Below are 27,449 nucleotides of genomic sequence, written 5' to 3' on the forward strand. Positions count from 1 at the left end.
TGGAGCCAGCCCTGCGGCCGCGGGGGCGGCGCGGCGGGCGGTGCCGCGGGCACTAGGACCCCGGTCAGCGCCCGCCGGGGCCGCGCTCAGCCACCGCCGGGGCCGGAGCCACTTGTGGCGACGACGGGGCCATGAGCGGGCGGTTCACCGTCACCGGCGGCGGGGGTGAGCGCCGGGGGCGAGGGGGGCCCGGGGAGGCTCCGGAGCGGGACACGGTCCGCGATGAGGATCCGGGGGGCAGGACAGGCTCCACGGGGAGGGTCCGCGAGAAAGGTCCGCGGGGAGGGCCGGGCTGTCGGGACACCGTAAGGGTGCGGAGCTGCGGTCGGTCTGGCCCCTCGGAGCAGGGCAGACCCCCGGGGTAGGGATGGCTCGGAGCTGCGGGATCCGGAGATGGGAGGTGCAGAGCAGGGAGTGGGGCTCAGCCGCCCTCCCGGGCAGGACCCCTCGTCTCGGAGTCTTTCCCGCGGCCACCTCAGCTCCTCAGGGAGCTCCCCCTGTTCCGTCCCCATACCGGGGGCTGTTGGAGCGAGGTCCTGCTGATGCCGGACCGGCAGCGGGATGGAGCGGGGTTACAGCTGTGGGTCGGCTGTGGGTGCGGGTCACATACTGCTCCCCAGGGAGCCACGGTGGAGGGTACTTGCTGCCCAGCAGGGAGAGGGCAAGCTGTGGCCAGCCCTGAATTGCAGCAGTGCCCACCGGGCTGCCATGGGCACAGGCGCTGGAGCCGGCAGCCATCGCTCGTGGCGCCCAGGGGACGTGGCGGTGGGGCTTTGCTGTCACCGGAGCCGTATCGATCCCAGAAAACCGGCCGACAGCAGCACCGGAGCTGTGCTGCCGGAGCTGTGACCTTGCACCCTCGGCGAAGGGCGCGGGTGGGAGGCGCGAGCAGCCCTACGGACACCACGGCCCCCGGCCTGGGCTGTGCCTCTGGCAGCGGGCTCTGGCCTTTGGGGCCCTGTCTAGGATCACACTGTCGTGGGTGATGTAGGGCTGCGTCCAGTGGCGAGGGGATGCGGGGCCACTTGTCACTTTATGGCAGCTGGGCCAGCTGGGCCTGGCCTGTGGGCTGTGTTGGGGTGGAGCGGACCGTGATGAGCCAGGGCTGAATTCTGGGGCCCTCCAGGAACAGCTCCTCGGTTTGGCAGCCAGTCTGCTGGTGGGGGCCTGCAGGGAGCAGGCGTGGGCATGCTGAGAGGCCGTGGTGGCACCAAGGGACACATTCTTCTGGCTGAGCTGTGACCTTGCGCCCTCCCAGAGGACAGCCAGTGGCAGGTCCTGCTGGAGCTGCCCTGTTTTGGGGGGTGCTCACGGCTGTGGCAGGGTGGCTACTTAGGGCTTGCCAGCGTTCAGGGATTCCTCACATCCCGCATTTCTCCACAGTGCTGGGACCATGGATGCCGCCTCTCGGGGGGATGGATGGGAGGGGGGGTGCATGGGGTTGCAGGACCGGCAGGGGCTGTGGATGGCAGGAGCTCTGGACAGCAGTGATCCAGAAGAGACTCGGCCCTGGGCGAACGCTTGGTGTTACCTGACCCCATGTCAGTGTCACGCGTGGGGACAGAGTGACGGAGACCCCGGGGACCTCGGGGCGCTGCGGGAGCGAAGGCCGCAGCCGGCCGTGCTGCCGGGGCGGTGCGGGAACCCCCGGCCAGCTGCAGGGTCCCTGCTGCTCCGCGAGCCGGCGCCGTGCTCAGGGCGCCTTGTGGCTGCCGGGGCCGCCCTTTGGGAAGGCCCTGCCCCGGAGCGGCCCCAGGCGGGAGGTGCTGAGGAGGGATCTCAGCCCCGGGCACGGGCGGCGGCGGAACGGGACCGCCCGGTGCGGGCGGGGCAGGGTACGGACAGGGCGCCGCCGCGGGGCCTCGGGGCCGGGGGCAGGTCCCTGCAGGAGCACGGTGGATCCAGGGCTTGGCCCGGGAAATGGGATCCGTGCGGGCGGCGGCGGGGGCGGACGGGGCTGCGCGGGGTCGTGGCGGGGTCCTTGCGGGTCCGTGCGGGCGGCGGCGGGGGCGGACCGGGCTGCGCGGGGCCGCCAGGGGGCGATAACGGGACGGGACGGCTCCGGTGGGGGCGTGTCCCTCCCGGCCCCGCCCCCGCGGCCCCGCCCCGCCCCGGGGCTCGCCGGTGCCGCCGTCCCGCGGGGACCCGGTCCCGCCAGGAGCGCAGCGCGGCCCGGCCCCGCGGCACCGGGGATCGATGTGCTCCAACCGGGACCCACCGTGGGGCTGGGGCTCCCCCGCGGAGGGGCTGCACGGGGGGCGGCTGCCCCGGTGCCCAGTGCGCTGCCCGTGGGGCCCCCGCCCTGGCCCGAGAGGGCACCGGAGCATCCCCAGCGCGCAGCCCCTCCGTGTCCCGAGCGGTCGGGCTCGGCGGCAGTAGCCATGGCAACCAACCAGTTACGGAGCCTCTCGTTGCCATGGAAACCGGTCCCGGTGTCACCCGTGCCGTGGCTCTCGGTGCTGGGGGGGATCAGCGCCTCTCTCGGCCCCCCTGGGGGCTCTGGGCTCACGGGGCTGTGGGCCATGAGCCATGGACGAGGCTCTGTGGGGCAGCTGGGTGAGGCTGGCCCCAGGTGCGAGGTGAGGCCCTGAGGGGGCTTGGGGACAGCAGGGCCCCCCCAGCCCTGGCTGCACCCCTGCAGTGCCCCTGCCGAGGGGCCAGGACACAAGGGAGGGGATAGGGACGCTTGGGCACCGTGCACAGAGGGGTACATGTGAGGGACAGGGGCTGCTAAGGAGGCTCCCCCAGCCCTCCCATCCCCTCCTGCCCCCTCGCTGACACTCAGGCCAGGTTTGTGGCAGTCTGGGTGCCCTTGGGGTATCATTAGATGAGGCAGGGGTGTGCAGCAGTTGGAGGCTGATGATGTGGGGGGGTGGGACGCTGCAAGGGGCTGGAGCAGCCGAAGCCCCATCAGTACCTTCCCAAGGAGTCTCCATGCCACTGAACACACCACAGGTGCTTCAGTGGGGTGCCACAGTGGAGGTCTTTGCACAGGCTGTGGGGCTGAGTGAGGGGTGCCGTGTGGGGCACAGGGCACTTGAGTGCCTCATCAGCTGATCCTGCACCCAAACCCTTCTGGCAGCAGCTGGCAAGTGGCCGTGCAGCTGCTCCTCGGCCATCACTGGCCCTCTGGCTATGGCTCAGCAGTGGCTGCCTGCAATCCCCAGGGTACTGCAACTGGCACAGGGCTGCCTGGGGGCTCCTCAGCTGCAGGGCCTGGTGGGAGGAGGCTCTTCTGCTGCTGATCCCTGTGCCAGGCTGCCCGGCCGCCCACTGCCGTGGCCCTGCTGCTGGCAAGACATCTGGGCAAGGGCAGCTGGGGACGCTGCGCCAGCTGTGCTGGGCTCGTGTGACGCAGGAGCTCTCAGCCCTGCCCCATGGCCTGTGCCATCCCTGCCCCACGGGCTGTGCCATCCCTGCCCCACGGGCTGTGCCAGCCCTGCCCCACAGCCTGTGCCATCCCTGCCCCACGGCCTGTGCCAGCCCTGCCCCATGGCCTATGCCAGCCCTGCCCCATGGCCTGTGCCAGCCCTGCCCCACTGCTGCCCTTCTGCTCTCAGCCCCAGCAGCTGCAGTGCCTCCCGTGGCTCCCCACCCAGCCCCACAGGACACCGCACCTCGCTCCATGTCCTGTCGTGCTGCTGCAGCTGGAGTCAAGTCCCAGCTGGTGCCAGCTCTGGGCTCTGCTTTTGCCCCGTGCTGGTGGCAGGGCCCTGGCCTGTCTGGATGGAGATGAACAAGAGCACTCCATCCTGCCAAGGTGCTGCAGGATGTGTTGCCCCTGGGCTCCTGGGGCTGTCAGGACAGTGTGGTGAGGGCACATTGTGATGCCAACCTGCTGCTACGATATTTGGCACACAGCCCTTCTGCCCTGCTGCACCTCCATCATCTTGGGGTCTCTCCTGCCCCAGGTCTTCTTTTCCCTGGGAGCTGCTTGTCCCCGTGCCTCAAGCCCTCAGTGTGGGGTGTCCCATGCTGTGGGATGTGCACGGGCAGACTGTTGGCAGTGCCCAGGGATCACAGCAGGCAGTGCAATGTGCTGACCAGCACCTCCAGAGCACAGCCGCCCTCCCTGCCCGTGTGGCACGCTGCCAGGCTGCCGCTCCCTGCCCTCAGGAGGTTTCCCAGTGACTCCAGCACGTGTCTCGCTCCTGGGAGGTTTGACCGCTGCTGGTAATAGGACAGGCAAGGGCTGTGTGGCCAGCAGCCAGGATTCCTGCCCTGGGAATGTCTGTGAGAATGGTTCCCCCTACCCAGGCTCTGTGCAGAGGGGTCTGGGGCATTCTCAGGAGTTTCTGCAGGGGTACAGGACCCTTTGCAGGGATGATTCTTGGCTTGGCCGCTCTCCATCATCATTCCTGGGCAGCCTCTTGCAGTTAAGTGGGGCACTGATGCTCTGCCTGGCCTGCTGCCAGCATCCTGCCTGCTACTCCGACTCAGGGGCCACTTGCAGTTGATCCCCCACTCCATGGCCAGGGAAAAGTGTCACTCTTCCTCTTTCCCCATGCCCTCATGCTGCCTGCAGCCCAACTGAAAGCAATGCAAGGGCATGGATGATGCCCAAACCGTGCCAGACCTCTCTCCTTTTGACACACTGCACCACATACCCCAGTCAGGGGCGTTTTGGCCAGGGTTAATGCCAGTGCTCTGCTGGGGGATCAAGCCCCCTCAGTCTCCTCTGTCTCAGAGACACTCTCAGTTGCCCCCACAGGCTGGTGGGACCCTGCACTCAGGATAAGCCAATGCAGTCTTGATAGCGTAGCCCACTGTGCTGCCGTCAAATCCCAACCCCTGAAATGGAGCCATAATCCAGGGATTAGGGGATTAGTGGTCTTTCACGTGCTCCCTCCCCCGCATCTGTTTTAGTAGGAAAATCCCTCTTGTGCCGAGCCCACGCGCTGTGGCCTCCTGCAAAAAACCACCCTGTGCTGCTTGGCACTCACCATGGCCGGCTGGACCCTGGCCTGCTTCCCTTCTGGCCAGCCACAGCCCCTTTGGGGGGATTGGGGGTGCCCTCTGACCCCCCAGATCAGCATGGGACGGTGGTTTTGTCCACTGCATCCTGTCTGCAGCCCCTTTCTTCCAGTCCCAACCCTTGGGAGCGGACCAGCCCCTTTGCTCCAGCGCTGGCTGCTGCTCAGGGCTGAGGGGTGCAGGTGTGAGGGGTTGGTGCTGCTGAAGCTGGATGGGGCAGCCCCATGTAGTGACTGCCATGCAGAGTCCTGGGCAGGGGCTGCCCACCCTGAGCTGCCCACCCTGAACTGCCCATCCTCTCTGCGTCCCTCCTGTGCCACTCTCCATGGAGCTGGGGCTGTGCTGCTGCGGCTCCCCGGGGATGCCAGGTGCCAGGTCCTGGCAGGGAGGGATCAGTGCTGCCTGCAGGGCTGGGGTGAGGGGTCTGAGCCTCTCTCCTGGCCGCGAGGTCAGGCTGGGGAGCACCCACGCTGCGGAGCAGCTGGCTCCACACCAGGAGAAAGTAAACAATTAATTACAGCCGTCAAGAAGTAACGGAGGCCAGCGGGCTGTCATGATCTCAGCCTGTGCTGGAGGAGATGCCGGGAGCTGCAGCCAGCTACGGTTGGGGGATCCTCCCGAATTAAGTGCATGAGAGAACAGGGGGCTTCAGGCAGCCTTGCAGGGTCCCTCTACAGCCCCAGCTCGAGAGTGGCCTGTGCCCTGGCCCTGTGGGTGACAGCTGCAAGAGCTGGGGCCTCCATAGACGACACAGGGCCTTGGGATTCTGGCCCCATTGCAACCCTTCTGCAGGTCTGAGAAGGTTGCTACGGGTGTGATCTTGGCCCCCTGGTCACCAGGGGAGGTGACATCAAGCCTGCTCCCCTCTGCAGGCAGTGTTCCCTGCCCTGCAGGTCAGCTGGGCACAGCAGGGTCAATCACCTCTGCCGTCCCACCAGTGGGGTGGTCTGGACGTGTCCCCCTTCCCCAGGTGCCCTGGTTTGTCCTGCTACTGGGGTAGGGGTCTCCATCCTTGGCCGAGGCCCTGATGCCCATAGAGGGGTCCCCTGCATGCCGTGCTGCTCCCCAACCGGGAGCCGCCCCCACCCGGTAGCCGCCCGTGGCGGGGCAGGGGCTGCCGTGATCCCGGGCCTCAGCCGCCTCTCCTGTGCCCCTCTGTGCACCCCGAGTGTGTTCCAGGTCCCGAGGCTGCGCCGGGGTCCGGGCCGGGAGCTGCTGTGGGGTGCGGGGGTGGCGGCGGCTGGGGGGCCGGTGCCGGTGCGGAGTGCGGGGGCTGGGGGCGGGGTTCGGGGTCGGTGCGGTTGCGGGGCCGTCCCGTCCCGTCCCGCCCGCCCCAGCCGGGCCCGCAGCGCTGCCCTAGTTCCCCCCCACGCCTGGCGCAGCCGGGAGGCGGCCCCGCTCCGCTCGCTCCTCTCGGTGCCCCCCCGCGCCGCCGCGCCCCCCCCTCCCCGCCGCGGCGGGGGCAATGCCTCCCGCATACGTGATGAAGCGGGCGGCCGGGCTGGGCTCCGCCGGCAGCAGCCGTGAGCCGTGAGCCCGGGCGCCTCCGCACTGCAGCCCCCTCCCACCGGCGCGGGGGGCGGCGCGGGGACGCGGCTGCTGCGGAGCGAGAGCTCCAGCTCCGGCGGCAGCGAGCGGCCGCGGCACCGGCGCCATGCTGAACAACCTGACCGACTGCGAGGACGGCGACGGCGGCGCCAGCCAAGGTGAGGCACCGGCATCGGCACCGACGAGCGGGACAGCGGCACGGCCCGGGCCGGGGGCGGGCGCGGGGCAGGAGCGGCGCGGGGCCGGGGGCAGCGGGGGCTGAGGGTGCCGCGCCGCGGGGCGAGCGGGGGCACCGGCACCGACACCGGCCGCGACGGCGGCTCTCGGCCGGCGGCCCCGCGGGGCTGCGGCGGGCGGTGCGGGGATGCTCCCGCTCCCGGCGCCTCCGCGCAGCCACGGCCGCGCTCCCGCCGCTGCGGCAGCCCCGGGAAGCGGCGGTGCGGCCGAGCGGTGCGGGGCTCACCGAGGAGCCTCCTCCCGGGCGGGGGCTGCTTGCTGTGCTCCGAGCGACCCTGCGGGGCTGGCCCCGCCGCTTCCCGGACAGCCCCCGCCGGTCGCCGCACCGGTCCCGCTCCCGCCCGCCCGGGATCCCCGCAAGGGTCCCCCCACCTATCTGCCGGCCCCCCACCCCTGCCTCCCGCATCTCCGCTGCAGCCCCCCCAGCCCTCCCTGCTGCCGCCCCCCACCTCCGGCTGCCGCCCCCCCATCTCTCCATATCGCCTCTCTCACCCCCGCTGCCCTCCCCCCATTCCTCTCCTCTGCCGCCCCCCATCTCCGGCAGCCGCCTCCCCATCCCGGGCAGCCGCCCCCCGCTCCCTTCTCCGCTCCCGCCCCCCACTCCCTGCCCCCCTCCCGGGGCCGCTCCGCTGTCCGCGGTGCTGAAGTGGCCGCCCGGGCCCTGCTTCGCGCCCACAGGAGCCGTTCGTCTCGGGGCCGAGCCCAGCCGAGCCGGAGCGAGCCCAGCTGAGCCAAAGTGAGCCCTGTCGTGCCGAGCCGGTCCGGTGCAGTCCGTGGCGCGCCGCGCTGTGCCCCGTCCCGCTGCAGCCCTGGCGCAGGGCCGCTGTCCTCCGCCGGAGAGGGGCCGCTCGGCCCCGCGGCAGCCCCGCCACTGTGTCCGCTTTGGCCTCAGCCCCTCCCGGCACTACCGGGCTGTGTGAGGGTCCCCGTTCCTCACGGGGCCACGTCCAGCACCAGGCAGCACAGGCCTCGTTCTTGTGGGTGTTCCTGCCGGGTGCAAGGGTGGGCTGCAGCCAGGGGGATGCAGTGTGGGCACAGGAGGACTTGCACTGCCCCTCTGACCCTCCCAGACACCGCCAAGTCTCCTCTCCAGGTCCCTTGGTGGGGTCTGCCACAGCCCCGGCCGACAGCGCATGGCTGGCTGTGGCAGTGGTTGTGGGGGTCCCGGCTGCCCACAGTGGGGCTCTGGGCACAGCCACAGACAGGCTCTGTGTATTCCTCTGCTCTGCCGACCCCAGTCTGTTTATTTGCTTGTTTGTTTGCGGCTCCGCTCAAGGTCAGGGCTGGCAGGAGACTTTTGGGGGCACCTTGCCGGGCTGGGGTTGTCGCACTGGCCCCCAGCCGTGCCCTTCGCTGGGCACTTGCCCTCCCCTTGCCTTCTGCAGCACCAGGATCTCTCCCACTCGCTGATTTCCAACACGGCAGTGCCAGCGGCGTGGCAGCAGGCGGTGCAGCCATGCTGGGGTCTGGCAGGAGGGCTGGACACGGTGCCACTACAGATGGACCGGGCAGACTGTCCCTGGAGCTGCGCCTGCCGAGATGCTGCCCTGTGGGACAGTGGGTGTAGGGCTGGAGGAATCGGGGGTCTGGGGGACTTGGGGGAGCAGGGATTGTCTGTAGGAAGGGGCTCAGCAGAGCTCCCCACACCTGTGACAATGGTGGTTGCAGGTGGGGGGGGGGGGGGGTTGTCCCCCCATGCCAAGGGTCAGCTGAACTCCCATCGTGAGCTCTGTCTGCAGGGACCATGGAAAACCCATCGGGTAGCAAAGCTGTTGAATGCCAGTGGGCCCCCTCCACATGTCCTGGCTGCTCCTGGGCCGGCTGTCCAGCAACTTGCCAAGCTCAGCACGACCACTGAAGCCCTGGGTGCCACTTAGGCCTTATGTGTCAGAAAGGTCAGCAGTGTCCCCACTCGGGTCGTGCTCTGGACAGCACACGTGAGCCGCATGACAGTGGCTGGAAGGGCTCCAGCCCCAGTAGCCCAGCAAGGGCTGGACCCTCTGGGGAGATGCTGGGAGTGGGGAGCAGGCAGGGCAGGGCTGCTGCCTGCAGTGTCCGGGCTGGCACCTTGCACTGCTCTGGTTGGGGTGTTGGCATGTCAGCCGCAGCCCCACTGCAGGGTGCCATGCTGACACCCAGCCCCGTGGCACTGGGATGCCTGGGGAGCCCAGATCCAGCACCAGGAGCTTTGCTGGGACTTGTGTCCACGGCCATTTCCAAGGCAGGGCTTGGACTGTCGGAGAATCTGGGAAGCTGTTTAAATGCAGCCAGCCAAAACGCCTGTGCTGGAAATCCTGCGCTGCAGGGCCGGCTGATCAAAGGGAGGATAATCCTGGGTTTAGGAAGGAAGAGGATAGGTCTGAAGTAGCAGTTGGTCCAATTTGGGTCAGGCTGTGAAGGAATCCAGCCCAAAAGGCCACTGGGTGTGCTTGCTGGCTGGAGGGGGAAAACGCAGCCCTGGCATGCGGGGAGCATCCTACTCCACCATCCACCCCTGACCCCCACCCCTGCTCCCCTGACACGCTGCAGCTGGAGTGGCTCTGCTGTGACGCTGCCAGCACGAGCCAGCTCTGCTCTGATCATCAGTGGTCTGTGCCTCGGGGGGCTGCAAGGGCTGTGTGGCCTCTCCAAGGGTCCCCCTCCCCAGAGCAGCTGTCAGACACTTCTGTGCAGGGTAGAAGGAAGCCGGGTGGGCACAGAAGTGCCACTGCCATAGGAAGAGCTTGGCCATCCCCATCTGCCTTAGGCACCCCAGGCCAACAGCCCAGGGCCAGGCAGTGTGTGTCCAGCCAAGTCCCCTTGATAGCCGGAGGTGACAGAACAGCAGCGCGGCCTCCCTGGCCAGCAGCTCCTGCAAAACGGCAGCAGCTGGGGACATCAGCCAGGGCACGTGCTCGCCCATGTGCTCGCCGGCCTGCTGGGGTCACCCTGGGGTGCCCCTTGCTGCAGGCAGGGCCCCGGGAGCCCAGGTGTCCTGTGGCAGAAGTCAAGGTGTCCTGTGTACCTGCAGGGGAGCCCCAGGGCATCCCTAGAGCCGTGAGCAGCCATCGCGCTGCTGCTGCTGCCCCTGGGGCTGCGAGGATGGGGCGGGGGTGGCGCAGGGGATTCCGGAGCCGTCAGCAGCCCCGTGCAGGAGCGCAGACGGAGCCGCGGAGGGCTCTGAGGTCGGGGCTGCTCCTGCCACGGCCCCCCTCGCCCTCTGCACCGCCCGGCAGTGCCGCAGCCCCAGTGCCCGATGTCCCTGGCTCGGGCTCGCTGTGCTCTGGATGCTGCGGAGGGCACGGGCCGTGGTCGGGTGGCAGCGTTGGCAGCAGCTGTGGTTAATTAGCCCGTGGGGGGTGGCTGCTGGGGCTACCCCAGCCAGTGCTCAGTGCCCTGCGCCGTGTAAAGCGATTAGGGAGGATTTGGGATAAGGGACATGACGCTTCCCAACCCAATTTAGGGCTAAGTAAGAAGCCATTAGAAGATCAAATTGTGGTTGGTGCTGCTGCCTGAGCCCTGCCTTGGGGGGCTCCGAGGCTGCCGTGACGGTCCTTTGGCGCTGCTGCGTTTGCTCCGGGCTGCCCCGGGCAGACAGGTTGGTGGAAGCCCTGCTGAGAGCGGGGCTGCGCGGTGCTCACGGCAGGGCTGCGGGTTCCTGCCAGCGATCCCGCTGCCAGCCCTTCCAGCCGCCGCAGCAAATTAAAAGGCCGATTCGTGTTGAGTGATCCCTGGGGAGGGGGGCGGCTGAGCGCCGGGATCGAAGCCTGGCACGGCTCGGCTCGGCTCTGCTCTGCTCTCACTGTCTCTCCCGGCTCGGCTGCCGGCCTTGGGGCTGCCAGCCCGGTCCAGCGCTCCGGCCCTGCACTGCTCTGTCCTGGCTGCGGGGCAGGGGCAGCCCTGTGGGCGTTGCTGGCGCTGGCAGTGTCCCACGTGTCCCCAGGGCCGGGACCCGGCCGTGGCGGTGGCAGGTGAGGGACGGGGCATTGCTGCTGCCTGCCCTGGCTGCCCCCGACTTCAGACCACGGGTCTGAGGCAGCTACCGGGGAGAGGCTGCACCAGCCCCGCTGCGGCAAAATGGTCTCCGTCAGGAGCAGGAGCAGGAGCAGGAGCGGGAGCGCTTTGTCACCTGGGACCCTGCGCCCTGGTGCTTAACTCCTTCCAGCCTGTGGGGCTGCAGCGACGTGGGAGACTCAGTCTCCCCGAGCCCTGCTGCATCCTCATGCTCGCCAGCCCGGGGCCTCTCCCAGTGCTGCTCCTCGCAGCAGCATCACCCGGCGGGCGAGGGGCTCCTGTCCCGGGCAGCCCCGGCAGTCCGGCTGGTGCCAGCACGGCCCGCGGCCCCGGCGTGAGCAGCGCTGGGCAGAGCTGGGGGTGAGGGACTGCGAGCTGCGGGTGCTGTTGTGGTGCCAGGGTTGCAGCTCGGGCACCCCGGGGTGCTGCTGGCGCCTGTCGTGCGGCCGAGCAGGGCAGTCCCGGGGCTCGGGGTGCCCTGGGGCCGGGGGTCCGGCCGCTCCATCCCCCGGGCACCGGTGGGCCGGGGCGCGGGTGCCATGTGGGGCCAGCGTCCGGCTGCCTGCGCCGTTACATAAGAGCGGGAGCCGAGGCGGCCGTGGCTCGCCGTTGCCATGGAAACCTGCACGGTGATGTCGTCGGCTGGGTACCAGGCGGTGAGGCGAGGCCCCCGCGGGCTCCGCTCTCCCGGAGGGGTCCCAGAGCCTTGCCGCGTTTCCAGCACGTCTCCCTGCCAAGCTGCCCGCGTCCCCCGGTGCCACCCAGCCCCAAGGGGGAGGTGAGATCGAGCCACCCCTGCTCTTGCACCCTTCTGTCACCTCACTGGGGATGGCCACAGCATCAGCCTGGAGGGTTTCCTGTCAGCGTGGTGGATGTTTCACATCAGTGTGGTCCCCAGGGCTGGTGCAGGTGGGCAGGAGCTGTGGCGAGTGGGTGGTTGCCAGCCCACACCACTGCTGTTACCTAATGACAGCAGGGTTCAGTGGGGCTTTAGACCAAACACAGAGCAAGGAGCGCATGAGGTTTGTGATGAGACCCATTGTGGGAGATGCAGGGCAGGCACATGGTACTGGGGCAACCTGGGGTGCTGGGTGTGTGTCCAAGGGGACTCTGGAGAGGAGCTTGTGGGTCTGGGTGTCCCAGTGGCACTGCCATGGCCACTCCTGCACGGGAGGAGTCTGCAGGCTGTGCCTCAGTGTTTGGCTGTGCCTTCAGGGACATTGCTGCCCCGTGCTGGGGGAGCCCAGGGATGGTGGGAGTTGGGGCCAGCCCGCAGGTCCGTGTCACCTGTAGCATTTGAGGCTTCACCTCCTGGTCAGCCAGGAGCACCCTGTGTGCCAGGGAATTGCAGATGGTGAATCACTGCTGCACACGGGCTTCCAGGATCCCGAATATGAGTCAACTGGCAGGAGAATGGCGGTCTTCAGAGGACCAGGATGCTCCAAACGGTTGCAGGGTTTGTCTTGTGGCTGGCACCATGAGTGGGTGACTACACTGCTAGGGCACCATCCCTCTGCCCCAGGGCACTCATGGGCTCCATGCTGGAGGATGGTGGAAGGGGCAGTTCTCTCCCACGTCCCAAAGCGTGGAGCTGCTCTGTGACCCTGCCCATGTGGGCAACCTGCCCAGCAGTGCGGTGGCCACTGGCAGTGTGACTGCTCTGGCTGCAGGGCTGTGCTGCTGGGATGGGTGTGTGGCAGGGAGCCTCTCTCCCTGCACTGAGGGCTGGGACTGGCCTGGCTGCCCAGGTTTCCCCGTGCCATGGGTGCCTCCTCAGCTGCCCTGCCCAGGACTGTGTCCTTTGGCTCCTGGCCCCCATGTCCTGGTCCCTCTCTGCTCTGGATCTTCTCTTGGAGCTGTGCTGCTCCAGCAGCACCATGCTTACTGCTGCTCCATTTCCAGCTTGATTTATTTCTGCTGCTCTGCAGCTCAGCTGTTTTCATCGCTATTAAGCCAACTCCAGGTTTCTTCTGCACTAGGTCATTAATGCAGTGAGTGCCTGTGGTCCCTGTCCTGCTAGTTCTATGGGCCTGGCACTGCTGTGGGTGGCTCCACTGCCCCGGGCATCATCTGCCCTCAATGATGTAACCTCTCGCCCTGTGGTGCATGTCTGGGAGGAGGACCAGACACCTGGCCAGTGGCCCCAGTCCCAGGCGCTGCGCCGGGACCATCCCCTGTGCGGCGATGCTGAGCAGCCCCGCAGTCCCGGCCCCGAGGGCAGTCCCGGCCCCGAGGGCAGTCCCAGGGCGCTCACCCGCAGGTGCCGTGAGTTATTGCGGCCTTGCCGTGAGTTATTGCGGCCGTGCCTCCCGCCGGAGCTCCCCCGATGCACTCCGCTCGCCTCTCTGCGTGGATGCGCTCCGCCGGCTCCGCGTGTCGGCACGGCCGGGCGGGGCAGCGGAGCCTCCTGGGCATGGCAGCCCCTGTGTGTGCTGTGGGAGGTGATGCTGGGGGCTGCCATGCCCGCCTGGCACTGCCTGTGCTGGTCTGGGTGTGAGCGTGGTGCCCACAGCCCTGGCAGCTCTGCTGGCAGCCCCGGGCAGCTGTGGCCCCTCACAGCAGTGACCCTGTGGGGTGGATGTTCTGCAGCTGTGGGTGGGGCAGGGGCTGCCTGACTGACTCAGTGCTGTCTCTGCAGGCGATGGCAATCCCAAGGAGAGCAGCCCTTTCATTAACAGCACGGACCTGGAGAAGGGCAAGGAGTATGATGGCAAGAACATGGCCCTCTTCGAGGTAGGGCATGCAGGCAGTGGGGCAGGGGAGGGAGCTGAGCTAAGCAGCTGTCCCAAGCTGTCCCACAGCACCCAACCTGCACCCTGGGCACTGGGACATGCCAGAGGCCCAGGCCAGGGCTGCTGCACTGCCAAAGCCATTCCTGGAGAGGCAGGCAGTGGGGCAGCATCTGGTGAGGTCTCCTGGGGCTGGCTGGGGTTCCAGGGAACTGTCCTCACAACTCGGGATCTGCTCTCCACAGGAGGAGATGGACACCAGCCCTATGGTCTCATCCCTGCTGAGTGGACTGGCCAATTACACCAACCTGCCACAGGGCAGCCGGGAGCACGAGGAGGCTGAGAACAATGATGGAGGCAAGAAGAAGCCGGTGCAGGTGAGGACTTAGAGGGAAGGTAACTTTCCTCCCTCTCCAGCCCTTGCCTGTGTTGTGCCAGGCCCTAGACCTGGCACAGGAGAACAGGAGACCCATTGGCCTCAGCCAGGGGCAGTTTTACCCTGGGTTCCTGGTTGTTTTGTGGGAAGACTGGGATCTCTTGCTCCTCTGCCAGCCAGGCCCCTGAGCCCTGGTGACTGCTGTTCCCTCCACAGGCCCCACGGATGGGCACCTTCATGGGTGTCTACCTGCCCTGCCTTCAGAACATCTTTGGAGTCATCCTCTTCCTGCGCCTCACCTGGGTGGTGGGGATCGCTGGCATCATGGAGTCATTCTGCATGGTCTTCCTCTGCTGCTCCTGTGTGAGTTTTGGAGCCAGATAAGCCTTCACTAGCCTTGCCCATGGCCTGGGGTCACCAGTCTGGCTGGCTGGACCATGGAGGGGTGCACTGGCTGCCAGCCCACCATGCCCTGCCCCGGCTCTGCTCCTGCCCCAGCTCTGCCCCTGCCCTAGCTCCTGCCCCACTTAGAGCAAGGAGAAGCCTTCAGCTTCCCAGAGGAATCAGCAGTGGAATGGTGCTTAAATGGTGACCCAGATCACAGCTGCCATGTAGGGGGATGTGCTGGGGGTCCCCTGATCTGGTACCAAGCAGAGAGCCACCTCACCAGGACAGTCACCCCAGGCTGGCCTTGCCCAGTGTCCTGAGCCACCCCAGCACTGCCAGCCCCTCCGAGGGCTCAGCTGTGTCAGCTGTGCTGCCAGCCAACATTCTGCGTGTCCATCCACACACACATCTATCCATTCATCCTCCCTGGGCATCCCTGCCCTGTGGCACATCTCAGCGTGGCCCCAAGAGGCCCCATGTCCTAGCATGGCCCCAGCTCTCCCTTCACTCCCCTGTCCCTCTGTTCCTGAACTCGCTGTTTCTTCCCGCAGACGATGCTGACGGCCATTTCCATGAGCGCTATCGCCACCAACGGTGTGGTGCCAGGTACAGCCGAGCCCCGCGGTGTGTGCGGGCAGCAGGGTGGGGTGGGATTCCTGCCGGGGCTTTTCCCACAGAGCATCCCCCGGGGCTGCCAGCCGCTCCCCAGCCTTCTGCCACCAGCCCGCTCGGGATCCCCGGGGCCCGGGGGAGCGCAGCGCTGGAGCCGCCACCCGTCCCCAAAGCCGCGAGGTGCAGATGGCAGCGAGAGCCGCCAGCCGCGGCTCCTCCCTCCGCCAGACTGGCGAGGCCGCGGGGAGCCGGGAGACACACGGCAGGAGGATGGGAGCAGGGCGTGATGAGAGCCGGGGCTGGGAGATGGGATATGGGATGGGATATGGGATATGGGATGGGCTCTCCCACCGCCGGACACGGGCACGCTGCTGTGTGTGGGCTCTGCCCCGCAGGAGGCACCGTGGGCTGTGGCCGTGGGTGCCCTGGCTGCCTCCCCCAGAACATGGCAGCCCTGCAGAGCCCTGGGGAGCCGTAAGCTGCGCCAGGCTGGGCACAGCGCTGACAGCCCAGCGCGGGGTGTAATTAAAGCTATTTATCATCCTGCTGCCGCAGCGGGACCATCGATCCCGGCAGCCCGGCTCTGAGGGCTCCTCTGGGAGGATGGAACAGGGTATGGCCCAGGTCCCTGGGGCTCCAGCTCCTGTCTGGTGTCCAGGGAACACCTGTGCCACTGGCCATTGCACCTGCCTGCTGGGCTGCTGGGGAATGACTCTGCCTGTGCGGTCACTCCTGCTGCTCTGCATCTTGCTCAGTGCTGGAGCAGGGCCCGTGGCTATCCTGGCTCCAGTCTGCCCTCTGGGATACCTGGCAGGGCTGAGGGTGTCGCTGGGGTCTGGCTGGGACCCACTTTTGCTCTCTCTGACAGCGGGTGGCTCCTACTACATGATCTCACGCTCGCTGGGACCCGAGTTTGGTGGGGCCGTGGGGCTCTGCTTCTACCTGGGCACCACCTTTGCGGGTGCCATGTACATCCTGGGCACCATCGAAATCCTGCTGGTACGTACCTGCTCCTCGCCTTGTGCAGTGCCGTGGGCTCAGCTCCTGGCAGGGCAGGGGGGCCTGAAGGACCTTTCTTCTGGGGCCCCTCTGCAGGCTGTTAGCCAGGTGGTGATGCCATGACTCTTTCCCAGGCCTACATCTTCCCAGCCATGGCCATCTTCAAGGCAGAGGATGCCAGCGGGGAGGCAGCTGCAATGCTCAACAACATGCGTGTGTATGGCACCTGTGTGCTGACCTGCATGGCCACCGTGGTGTTTGTGGGTGTCAAGTATGTCAACAAATTCGCCCTGGTCTTCCTGGGCTGTGTCATCCTCTCCATCCTTGCCATCTATGCTGGAGTCATCAAATCTGCCTTTGACCCACCAAGCTTCCCGTGAGTACGGGGTCCTGCAGGGATGCAGCAGGGCTGGGGCATGCAGGTGCTGAGTGCCCTTGTGCCCCCAGGATCTGCCTCCTGGGCAACAGGACCCTCTCACGCCACGGCTTCGACCTCTGCACCAAGATGGTGATGGAGGGGAACGAGACAGTTGGCTCCAAGCTCTGGGAGCTTTTCTGCACCTCCCGTTTCCTCAATGCCACCTGTGATGAGTACTTCACCATGAACAACGTCACTGAGATCGAGGGCATCCCTGGTGCTGCCAGCGGCCTCATCCAAGGTGAGCATGTGCCAACAGAGGCATGGGAACGTGAGCATGGGCATGGAGGCATGGGAATGGCAGCATGGAGAAGCAAGGGAGCTGTGGAGGGGCAGTGGCTGTGCCTGCTGGGCAGCTCTGCCAACAGGGATGGTGGGTGGGCTGTGGGTCATGGCTCCTCAGCCATTCCAGGTGTTGTGGGGGCAAACAGGGCTGGGTCCAGGTGAGAGAGCATGTGGGAGATCCCTGCTGGGGGCTGCTCTGCTCCTGAGGCACAGGGAGCTGTGCTCATGCTGTGCTGGGCAGTGGGACCCTCCTGCACTGGATGACAGAGCAGGGCACTGCAGCCACCTGCCTGCAGTCTGTGTCAGTCAGTGGGGTGGCTCAGAATGAGGCCCGAAGGCTGGGGAGGAATAAATCTTCCTCTGCTTCCTCTTGACCTTTGGAAAGGCTGGTATTGATTTGAGGTTTTGAGAGAAGCGATCACCCCTTGGGGCCACTTAGCTCCTGTGGCTACAGCCCCGCTGGGACAGTGACCAGGACCACAGAAAGACGCGTGAATTTGTTGGGAGGAGCCACTTATGACCTGTTTTTGTGGAGATGCTGGTGTATCTGCTAGGTGCTCACGCTCTGCAGTGGGTGGCAGAGGCTGATGCTCTGTGCCACATTCAGAAAGTATCTGCAGACCCTAACGCTGGAGTGGTTGTTGGGACTCAGGAAAGCAGCAGAGCCACAAGCAGGATCAGTCATTCCTGATGGCTGCAGGGCTGCCCCAGCCATCCTGCCCTGGTGTCTGCGTGGCCACGGGCGCGGGAGGTCAGACTTAGCTGAGCACGTGGTGCTCAGGGCTGCAGCTGTGATTGATGGTGATTAGTGCAGTCACAGGGTGTTTGGGAGCCTCCCGGTGATGTTGCACTCTGAGGTCCTTTGGGTCAGATAAGGAGTTCCTGGTTGCTGGGTGGAACCTGCTCCTGTTGGCAATGGTGTTGGGGAGGGGGTGCAGACCCCCACCCACCCAGCTGGTCTCTCTCAGGCACCAAACCCTCCTGCACTGGGGGCAGTGGGACAGAGCCAGGACCCCACTCTGGGGTGGCTGGTGACAAAGGCGACCCACCCAGCAGCATCATAAGATGGGTGGCACAGTTTGACCCTGGCTGAGGTGACTGGGGCTTGCTGTGCCCTAGGTGAGGGTGGGGAGAAACACAACATTTCAGGGAGGGTGAGACAGGCGAGGCCAATAGGAGCTGCCGGCCCCATCTGTCACCTGTGAGCAGCCATGAAGGGGGCTCAGGGCCGGGGGCTGAGACCTGGCTGCCCCTCTCTGCCCCCCCAGCAGTGACATGCCAAGGGCAGTTGTCTCTGCCTGCCCTGCCCGGTGCTGGCTGCTCTCCACTGCTCCAGTTTCTCCCCATGATCTGCGGCCAAAGGAGCACACGGAGGGAACTAAGCCTGTTACATCAGCCCCGCACTCATAATCCCATCAAAAACATTATCAAGTTACTTTGACACGATCCACTTCCCTTAAACCTGTGTTGATCAGCATTAATTATATTACCCTCTTAATTATTTGCTACTGCAATCCCATGTCAGCTGCTCCAGTATCTTGTGGGGACGCTGCCAACAGCAGTATGAACCTGCTCTGGTTGCCCACCTGTGCTGCCATCCTCACCCTCTGCATGCCCGTGTGCTGCTCAGCTGGCTGCTCAGTGGGGCCGGGGAAGGGCTGGGAGAACCACACACCCCCCAGTTCCATTTCTGTGGGGTGCGGATGCTGTGCTGGGTGTGGGGGCTTTCGGGCATCTGCACTGCCCAGCCTCCTCCCTCCTCACAGAGAACCTCTGGAGCTCATACCTGACCAAGGGCGTGATCGTGGAGAAGCGGGGGCTGCCCTCGGTGAGCTCCCCCGACACCCCGGTGGACATGGACCAGCCCTACGTCTTCAGCGACATGACGTCCTACTTCACCCTGCTGGTCGGCATCTACTTCCCCTCGGTGACAGGTGGGAGCCGCTCCGTGCCGTGGGCACAGCACGTGTGGCCGGGCGCGCTCCCGCACGTGTGCCACCCCCGCTCCCGGGGGTGCGTGCGGCGGTGACAGCGGCGGCGCGGGGGCGGCCGGTCGCCATCGCCTCCCCCGCAGCCGCCCGCGCTCCAGATCTGTCGGTGCCGCCCGGTGCGCGCTGACGTCCCGCCGCTCCGGTATTTTTAGCTCTCCGGGGGCAGAGGAGCCCCCCCGGCCCAGCCCCGCTGCGGAGCCGAGCGGGCGCAGCCTCCGGGGCTGCCCTGCAGCTCCGCGGGGAATGGACCGGCGGGTGCCCCCGGCTTGCCCCGGGCATGGCGAGAGCTGGAGGGTCGGGCGCTGCGGGGTCCCCGGCAGCCGCTCAGCCTCCGGTGCCGTCCCCCTGCTGCTGTTCACCCGTGCCGGTGTGTGCAGGATGCCGGTGCCCCGGTGCCGCGGCTCTGGGGTCCTGCCCCGGCACGGGTGATCCCCCGGGCTGAGCTGATCCCGCCCGTGCAGCCGTGTCCCTGCGCGACCTCCTGCCCTCCCCGAGCAACGTCGGGGCTGGACCCTGTCCCTGCCCCTGCGGCAGCCACCGTCCCTGCTTGAGCTAATTAAGGGCTAATGAGACAAGGCACTTGAGAGCTTTCGAGCCTAATCCTTGAGTGGCCTCAGGCTGCGGTTTGGGGTAGGGGGGGAAGTGTTGGAGGGGGGTGAGAGGAGCAGGCTGGGTACCCCAAGCCGCAGCAGCGCCTTCTCCCCCGTCCATCATGGCTGCTTCCCATCCTGGTGCGCACCGAGCCGTGTCCTGCTGTGCCCAGGGCTCACACGGTGCCTGGCATGAGGGTATCTGGGACATGTATGGGCTGTAGCTCTGCTCCCCTGACCCCATCCCCTCTTTTCCCAGGCATCATGGCTGGCTCCAATCGCTCGGGAGACCTGCGGGATGCCCAGAAGTCCATCCCCACGGGCACCATCCTGGCCATTGCCACCACCTCTGCGGTCTGTATCCTTCAGGGCTGGCCTGAGCCTGGGCTGTGGGTGGGTGGGCTCTGCAGGGCAGATCAGCTCGGGTGCTTCGCTGGGCTGGGCAGGCAGGACTCTGCATCCTCCTGGCTCTCCTTGACTACCTGGCAGATATCAGCTCTGTTGTCCTCTTTGGAGCCTGCATCGAGGGGGTCGTTCTGCGTGACAAGTGAGTGTCCCAAGGCCATGGGGGGCATGGAGAGAGTATGGCAGCCCTCCAGAACAGGCTGGGGCAGGGGCAGCCCCAGGGCCCGGCAGAGGTGGGGGGAAGGTGCAACCATGACACACCGGGCAGGCATGGGGGCATTGAGGGGCTCGTGGGTGTAACCAGGCAGGGGGGGTGGAGCTTGTAACCAGCGCTGGGGGCTTGTATGCATCCCAACCATCCGTTTGCTGCATTCCTCCCCCTCCGGGGCTGCAGGCAGCCACTTGTTTGTCAACAGGCAGGGCTGCCTGTGCTCCTGCTTATCTGGGGCAGCCCTGCTCACCGCACGTGGCAGGTGACACTTCTGGGTCGCCAGCACCAACACAAACAGGATCCAACTGCATGCATCATCATTGCCCCCCCGGCACAGGGATGAGGAGTGCTGTCCCACACCTGCCCTTGTCCTTTGCCACGATAATGGGTGCAGGGATGAGGACAGACCCCTGGCAACCTCTGAGCCTGCTCCATTGCTCACCCTTTGAGTCAATTCCCAGTTGTGTCACATCCCCCCAGAGTGGTGCTGTTGTGGGGGGCTGGGTTGTGCCACTGTGGGGCTGGTGCTCGGTCATGGGCTGGAGCTGCAGGTGATGCTGATCCCCGCAGGTTTGGTGAGGCTGTCAATGGGAACCTGGTGGTTGGCACCCTGGCGTGGCCGTCCCCGTGGGTCATTGTCATTGGCTCCTTCTTCTCCACCTGCGGGGCGGGGTTGCAGAGTCTCACCGGAGCCCCCCGCCTCCTGCAAGCCATCTCCAGGGATGGGATCGTTCCCTTCCTCAGAGTAGGTGACCCCCGAGTCCGGTGCTTCCCCACCCTGAGCGCCCACTGTGGGACCCCACCCTGCCTCCCCCGGCGCCGTCGGTGCCGGAGCAGCCCCACATCCCTGCCCTCGTCCCGCCGGTACCGGCACCGTCACGGCAGTGGGCGGCCGTGGTGGCTCTGGCTGCGGTGTCGGTGGGAGGAGAGTGTCGGGAAAGGTCAGAATTCCCTCCCCCCCGCTGCCGTGCCGCTTCATATTTTATCTGCTCTCTGAAGACGCGTTCCCACAACCTCATCTCTCCAAATCCAACCCGACAGCTCCCCCCAGGGAAGAGCGGGCTAATTTTATCCTCCCTCCTTCTCCTTGCCAGCCCCAGCCCGAGCTCTCGCTCGCACCGCCCGCACCCTCTAATGCGTCCGGACACGCGCCCCCGGCCCCCTCCCCGCTCCGCCCGCAGCCGCAGGAGGGGCCGCTGTCCCCCGGCTGTGTGTCCGTCCCGAGCACGGGGTGCCCGGCTCTGTGCGGCCGTGGCCAGGCTGGGAGCTGGGGCTCGTCCCTGCTGGGGTACAGGGGCTGCTGTGCAGGGTGTGGGGAGAGCCACGGGATGTGCCGGGAACGGGACTGTTCTGCCAGCAGGAGCCAGCGCTGGGAATGCTTTCCTGGCAGATCCCAATGGGATATGTGCCAGCTCACGGCACCCAGTGTTCCCAGTCCCTGCTCCTGCCAGGGCTGGGTGTATGGGAAGGTCCAGTCCCATCGGGCTGCACTGAGTGCCCTTGCCCAGGGCTGCAGGGCACCGCAGAACCTGACACGCCCCTCTCGCCCCATTTCCAGGTCTTTGGCCATGGCAAAGCCAACGGGGAGCCGACATGGGCCCTGCTGCTCACAGCCTGCATCTGCGAGATCGGGATCCTGATCGCCTCCCTGGACGAGGTGGCTCCCATCCTCTCCATGTAGGCAGCGTGCTGTCGACCCGCCCCTTCACAACAGCGGGTGGCGTGTGTGGGTCTCTGCTCCGCGGGGGAGGGGGGAATGCACCTGCTGTCCTGGCCCCTGCCCTGGATGAGGGGGGCCCTGAAGGAACTCTGGGCTCACATCTTGGCCAGCATTGAGGCTTGGTTTGTCCATGGCACTGCTTCTGTATCTATCAGCAGGGCATGCTCCAGTATTGGCCACCCCGGGGCCGGGAGATGTGGAGACTTCAATCCCTCACACTGCACCCACTCAGCCCCCGCTCTCTCCTGCAGGTTCTTCCTCATGTGCTACATGTTTGTGAACCTGGCGTGTGCGGTGCAGACGCTGCTGCGGACGCCCAACTGGCGGCCCCGCTTCCGCTACTACCACTGGTGAGCCAGCGGGACGGGGCAGCACAGGGACACCCAGGACACCCTGCTGGGGGCCCCAGGGCAGGCTGACAGCTCTGTGCCCTCTGCAGGACCCTGTCCTTCCTGGGCATGAGCCTCTGCCTGGCGCTGATGTTCATCTGCTCCTGGTACTACGCACTGGTGGCCATGCTGATCGCTGGCCTCATCTACAAGTACATCGAGTACCGCGGGTAAGGGAGGCCATGGTGTGCAGCTCCTGTCCTGGCCAGCCCCCATGGCCATGTGGCCTCTCAGTGTGGCTGCTGGGCTCCCCAGGGTGCTCCAGGGTGCCAGCGTGGTGCTCTGTACCAGAGCCATGGGCATCCCTTATGTGCTGTGGTTCCTGCAGGGCGGAGAAGGAGTGGGGTGATGGGATCCGGGGCCTGTCCCTGAGTGCAGCCCGCTATGCCCTGCTGCGGCTGGAGGAAGGGCCCCCACACACCAAAAACTGGAGGTGAGGCTGGGCAGGGAGATGGGCACCTCAGGGTTCCGGGGCAGGGATGAGCTGGGTGTGGGCACTGACTGCAGGACCTTCTTTCCAGGCCGCAGCTGCTGGTCCTGGTCCGTGGGGATCAGGAGCAGAACGTGGTGCACCCGCAGCTCCTGTCCTTCACCTCGCAGCTCAAGGCTGGGAAGGGCCTCACTATCGTGGCCTCAGTGTTAGAAGGGACCTTCCTGGACAACCACCCGCAGGCACAGAGGGCAGAGGAGGTGAGAGCTGCCTGCACTGGGACAGGCTGTGCCAGCAGTAGGTCCCCAGGTGCCCAGGGTTGTTTCTGCTCCATGGCCAGGGCTGGTGGCCCCGGGATGGCCCAGAGAGCTTTCAGTGGCATCAGGCAGAGCCTGAGGACTCCATGCTTCACTGGTGCTCACAGTACCACAGGGACCTCTGGGCTCCTCTTCCCCTCCAAGACAGCAGAGATGCTGGCACCAGCCAAGCACTGGTCCCAGTCTTGGCCAGCTGCTGCAGGACTTGGCACAGCTGCTGGGCTGAGCAGACTCCTCAGCCTCAACCCTTGCCACAGACTCTGTGGCCCTGGTGCCAGGCAAGGTGGGAGATGAGCCTTTCCCTGCCAGAGTGAGAGCACTCCCCACCCCCCCGCACCCGCGGGGCGGCACATTAATGAGATTAGGCCCTTGGAAGCAAACAGTTTCTCTCCCATGCAGACATGTTATAATTTCTCTGAGTAAATAACTCTAATTGCTGCTCTGCCACCTGTCAGAGCCCTGGCACAAGGACACCCTCCACTCTGCACGGTGCAGAGCTGTGTGCCAGCTCTGTGCTCCGCTGGGTATCACCCCTCTGGCCTGGAGCCACTGGCCTGCCATGGGGCACAGAGACCTGTGAGGATCTGCACCCCACAGCCTGCACCCTGCACCTCACAGCCCTGTACCCCATACTCTGCACCCCCATTCTTTACCCTGTACCCCACATCCTGCACCCTGTACCTCATCTGGCCTGGGCTGGGCCACTGCTGGGCCTGGAAGCTGCTGTGCCCATGGTCCATGCCATCCCTGAGGCCCTGGTATCTCTGACTTCCTTCTCCCTTGCAGTCCATCCGGCGCCTGATGGAGGCAGAGAAGGTGAAGGGCTTTTGTCAGGTGGTGATCTCCTCCAACCTGCGGGATGGCATGTCCCACCTCATCCAGTCCAGCGGGCTGGGGGGGCTGCAGCACAACACAGTGCTGGTGGGCTGGCCCCGCAGCTGGCGCCAGAAGGAGGACCACCAGACCTGGAGGAACTTCATTGGTAGGCACCGTGGAGGGTGGGCACTGCTGGGCCTGGGGGGCTGCAGGCTGCCCTGGCTGACGTGGCCCTTCCCCTCCCAGAGCTGGTGCGAGAGACCACAGCTGGGCATCTGGCCTTGCTGGTGGCCAAGAATGTTGCCATGTTTCCGGGCAACCAGGAGCGGTTCTCGGAGGGCCACATCGACGTCTGGTGGATTGTCCACGATGGGGGGATGCTGATGCTGCTGCCCTTCCTCCTGCGGCAGCACAAGGTAGGCTGGGCCCTGCAGGGCTGGGCTGGGGCTGTCCCTGTCCCTGTGGAGCCGTGGCCAAGCCTCCCCCATCCCTTGCAGGTGTGGCGTAAGTGCAAGATGCGCATCTTCACGGTGGCACAGATGGATGACAACAGCATCCAGATGAAGAAGGACCTGACCACGTTCCTGTACCACCTGCGCATCACCGCAGAGGTGGAGGTGGTGGAGATGGTGAGTGCTGGGATGGGGCACGTGCTGCAGTCAGGGATGCTGTGCATGCGAGCCAGACAGAGCCTGGCGTGGGGCACACGGCACCCTGGGGGGACACAGCACCACGGGGACATGCTGGGCCATGCTGGGAGCAGGTAGTGCAGCTAACCCTGCCCCAAATTTCTTCTGTTCTCCCAACAGCATGAGAGTGACATCTCTGCTTACACCTATGAGAAGACTCTGGTGATGGAGCAGCGTTCCCAGATCCTCAAACAAATGCACCTCACCAAGAATGAGCGGGAGCGGGAGGTGAGGCTGCAGGACAGGCTGGGTGGGCTCTGACCCCTGTGGTGGCTCTGATGTGAACCTAGTGTGCTTATCCTGATGGGCTTCAGGCTAGGCTCTGCCCAGCCAAGCCCTCTTGTGCCCAACTCCCTTGGCTGATCCCTCCCACACAGATCCAGAGCATCACGGATGAGTCCCGTGGCTCCATCCGGCGCAAGAACCCGGCCAACACTCGCCTGCGCCTGAACGTCCCCGAGGAGCAGGCTGCTGACGGCGAGGAGAAGCCAGAGGAGGAGGTGAGGGGCTGTACCAAGACATGGCCAGGCAGGGAGCTAGCCCCAGGCCCCACGCCCTGCCCACCATTCCCCTCTTCCCTCTGCAGGTCCAACTAATCCACGACAAGAACGCCACCACCTTCTCCAGCAGCTCTCAGTCTCCTGGTGATGAGGTGGAGGCAGCCCCTGAGAAGGTGCATCTCACCTGGACCAAGGAGAAGTCCGTTGCTGAGAAGAACAAGAGCAAGAGCCCTGTCAGCCCTGAGGGCATCAAAGACTTCTTCAGCATGAAGCCGTACGGCCCCCCATGCTGCCACCTTGTCCCACCCATGCCCTGTGATCCTGGCTGTCCCTGCCTGCCCCAGCTGGGGGGTGCAGGCAGGGCCTCGGCAGCACCAGCTTGATCCTTGCCCTGAAGAGTGGTCAGGCAGCCTGGGTGCTCTGAGCGTGCCCTTGCAGAGGGGCTGGGGGCAGGTGGGGAGGGGTCCCTGTGTAGAACTGTGCTGGCAAGGAATGGGCTGCCCAGGCTGGGTGTGCTGTGGGGAGTGAGGGTGCCCACCTGGTGTTCACCACATTTCTCTCTCTCTCTTTCTCTCTCTCCCTTTCTCTCTCTCTCTCCGACTCCATCACGCTCCTGGCAGGGAGTGGGAGAACCTGTAAGTCTGGGTTTGGCTGGGCGCCGGGGCTGGGGTGGAGGGAGCTGGGTTGTGCTCATGGGGCAGCACGATGGGAGCCATGGGGGTTGCCCCTGTGCAGGAGGGCGGCTCAGTGAGCCGTGACAGCTGCACTGCCAGACAGCTCACCCGGGCAGCTCTGGCTGCCAGCTCTGTGCACCGTGCACTGCCCGTGCCACACGCTCCTCAGCTGCCCTGCTATGCTGCCAGCAGTTCCCTGCAAGCCTGGGCTCGGGCACCCACGATGACACTCATGCTGCCTGCTCCTGCTTGCTCCCATACAGCCTGGCCCCAAGCAGCCGTGGTTGTCACTGCCCACGGGCCCTGCAGCTCATGGCCACCAGTGCAGGCTCAGAGTCACCAGCGCAGTGCCTGGCAAAGCTTGCTGCACCCTGAGTTTGTGCTGCGCTGCCCGAGGGCAGGAGGCCAGCGTGCCCTGTGGCTCCCTGGGCCTGGTGTGGGCTGGAGGCTGACCCTGCCTGTCCCGTGCCCACACGTGCTGTCGCCCACAGGAACCAGTCCAACGTGAGGAGGATGCACACGGCTGTGAGGCTCAATGAGGTGATTGTGAAGAAGTCCCAGGATGCCAAGCTGGTCCTGCTGAACATGCCAGGCCCTCCCCGTAACCGGAAAGGGGATGAGAACTGTATCCTTCCTGGGGGCCACTCATCAGAACCCCTCTATGGCAGGGGAACCAGGGACCATGTCTTCCCCAAAACTGGTGGGTCTTTTAGGCGAGTGCCAAGAGGCACAGGTCAGTTCCTGAGCTTGGACCCCCCCCACACCTCCTGCTCCTGGCTGGGTCCAGCAGCTGTCATTGGCTCCAGCACGTGATGGGTGGTGGGAGCACATGACACTGCACCTATACCATGAGTGCAGTGGCACATGACAGGGGCTCGGGTAGAGGTCTGTGGGGCTCAGCCATCTGCTGGCTCAGTCACCATCCCCATGGCACCAGCACGGGTGGGCTTCCCTGGCCCCTTGGCTTGGGACTGACCCCGCCAGCTCCTGGCTCTGGTGTGGAGATGTCAGTGCTGCAGGCTCAGCTGCGGCTGGGCAGGGATGGCACAGGGCTGTCCCTACGTTCCCCAAGTGTGAAGTTTGTCCTCCTTGACGGCTATGCAGACATGGAGTTCCTGGAGGTGCTGACGGAGCATCTGGACAGAGTGCTCCTGGTGCGTGGTGGGGGCCGGGAGGTCATCACCATCTACTCCTGAAAGACGGCGCGAGAGAGGTTTGTCTGCACACGGAGAGCCCCGCCACCCCTTTGCACCGCGCTCCCGGAGGGGAGGAGGGAAGGCCGGATGGCAGCCGGTGCGCAGAACCTTCTCCTGGCTTTGGCCGTGCCCCTGATCTCTCCATTCGAACTGCAGCACCAGATCTTCCGGGAGCATCCAGCACCAGAGCAGCTGTTCCTCATTGCAACACCACAGCACTGCTGTCCTTGTTTATATATAAATATATACAGTGAACCGCGGACTGAGCACCAGAGCTCGGCGCTGCCGCCGCCGCCCGCCCGCCCTGGCAGGGCCAGCCCCGCCGCCAGCCCCAGCACTGCCGCTGCAACCCCTGCCGGGCCGGAGGGCGGCTGTGCCGAGACGGACCTTGGCCCCACCGTGCTGCTACTCCTGCACAGACTCGGCTGGACGCGCCCGTGCCCTGTGCCCCGTGCCCGCCGCCTGCCCCGCGCCTCCCTTGGGGCCCTGCGAGGAGAGAGAGGCCTGCAGCACCACGCTCCGCTCGCCGGGCGCTCCCGTCCCCACCTCCGGTACTGCTCCCCCGCTGCCCCTCACCGCCACGGGCCCGGACAGCCCCAGCTCGCCGCTGCCTCGGCGCCGATGTCTCTGGAAACCGCGGGCTGAGCTTGTGGAGATGCAGCACGATGGTTTGGAGGAGGCAGAGGGTGGGGGGCGGCTGTGCGGGCTCAGGTGCTGGAGCGCAGCAAGGCCGTGAGAGCACAGGAGCCCTGACCTAGGGTGGCTGGGGGTGCTCCCCGTTCCCCCTGCCTGACCCCAGGCTCTCTGTTCCCTGGGGCTTGCGCAGGAACCGCGGTGTGGAGCTGCGGTGTTGGGAGCCGCACAGGGGCCCTGCCGTGTGAGCGGGAGCTGGGCACCCCCGAAGCGCCAGTGCCTGCTCTGGCCTGGCACAGGGGTGTCCCGGACCCCCACCCTGCTCCCCCG

General features: G+C 66.1%; 1 protein-coding gene across 2 annotated transcripts; it reads left to right on the forward strand.

Moving 5' to 3' along the window:
• Positions 1-22: 22 nt before the first annotated feature.
• SLC12A5 (solute carrier family 12 member 5) lies at positions 23-27,034 on the forward strand. 2 transcript variants are annotated; one of them, XM_059480820.1, is made up of 26 exons: positions 23-165; positions 13,391-13,485; positions 13,727-13,858; positions 14,074-14,220; positions 14,796-14,850; positions 15,725-15,855; positions 15,990-16,231; positions 16,303-16,514; positions 18,325-18,492; positions 19,399-19,497; positions 19,629-19,686; positions 20,326-20,500; positions 21,314-21,432; positions 21,727-21,825; positions 21,915-22,034; positions 22,193-22,297; positions 22,386-22,554; positions 23,398-23,593; positions 23,674-23,843; positions 23,925-24,056; positions 24,237-24,344; positions 24,494-24,616; positions 24,703-24,890; positions 25,237-25,251; positions 25,782-25,915; positions 26,395-27,034. In XM_059480820.1, the coding sequence occupies exons 1-26, from the start codon at positions 132-134 to the stop codon at positions 26,484-26,486; spliced, it is 3,318 nt and encodes a 1,105-aa protein (XP_059336803.1). In that variant the 5' UTR covers positions 23-131; the 3' UTR covers positions 26,487-27,034. The 2 variants fall into 2 exon arrangements, with proteins under 2 accessions (XP_059336803.1, XP_059336802.1); XM_059480819.1 differs by lacking the exon at positions 23-165 and adding an exon at positions 6,626-6,680.
• The last annotated feature ends 415 nt before the right edge of the window (positions 27,035-27,449 follow it).

The sequence above is a fragment of the Ammospiza nelsoni genome, chromosome 12, assembly GCF_027579445.1.
Source record: "Ammospiza nelsoni isolate bAmmNel1 chromosome 12, bAmmNel1.pri, whole genome shotgun sequence".
Lineage (NCBI taxonomy): Eukaryota > Metazoa > Chordata > Aves > Passeriformes > Passerellidae > Ammospiza > Ammospiza nelsoni.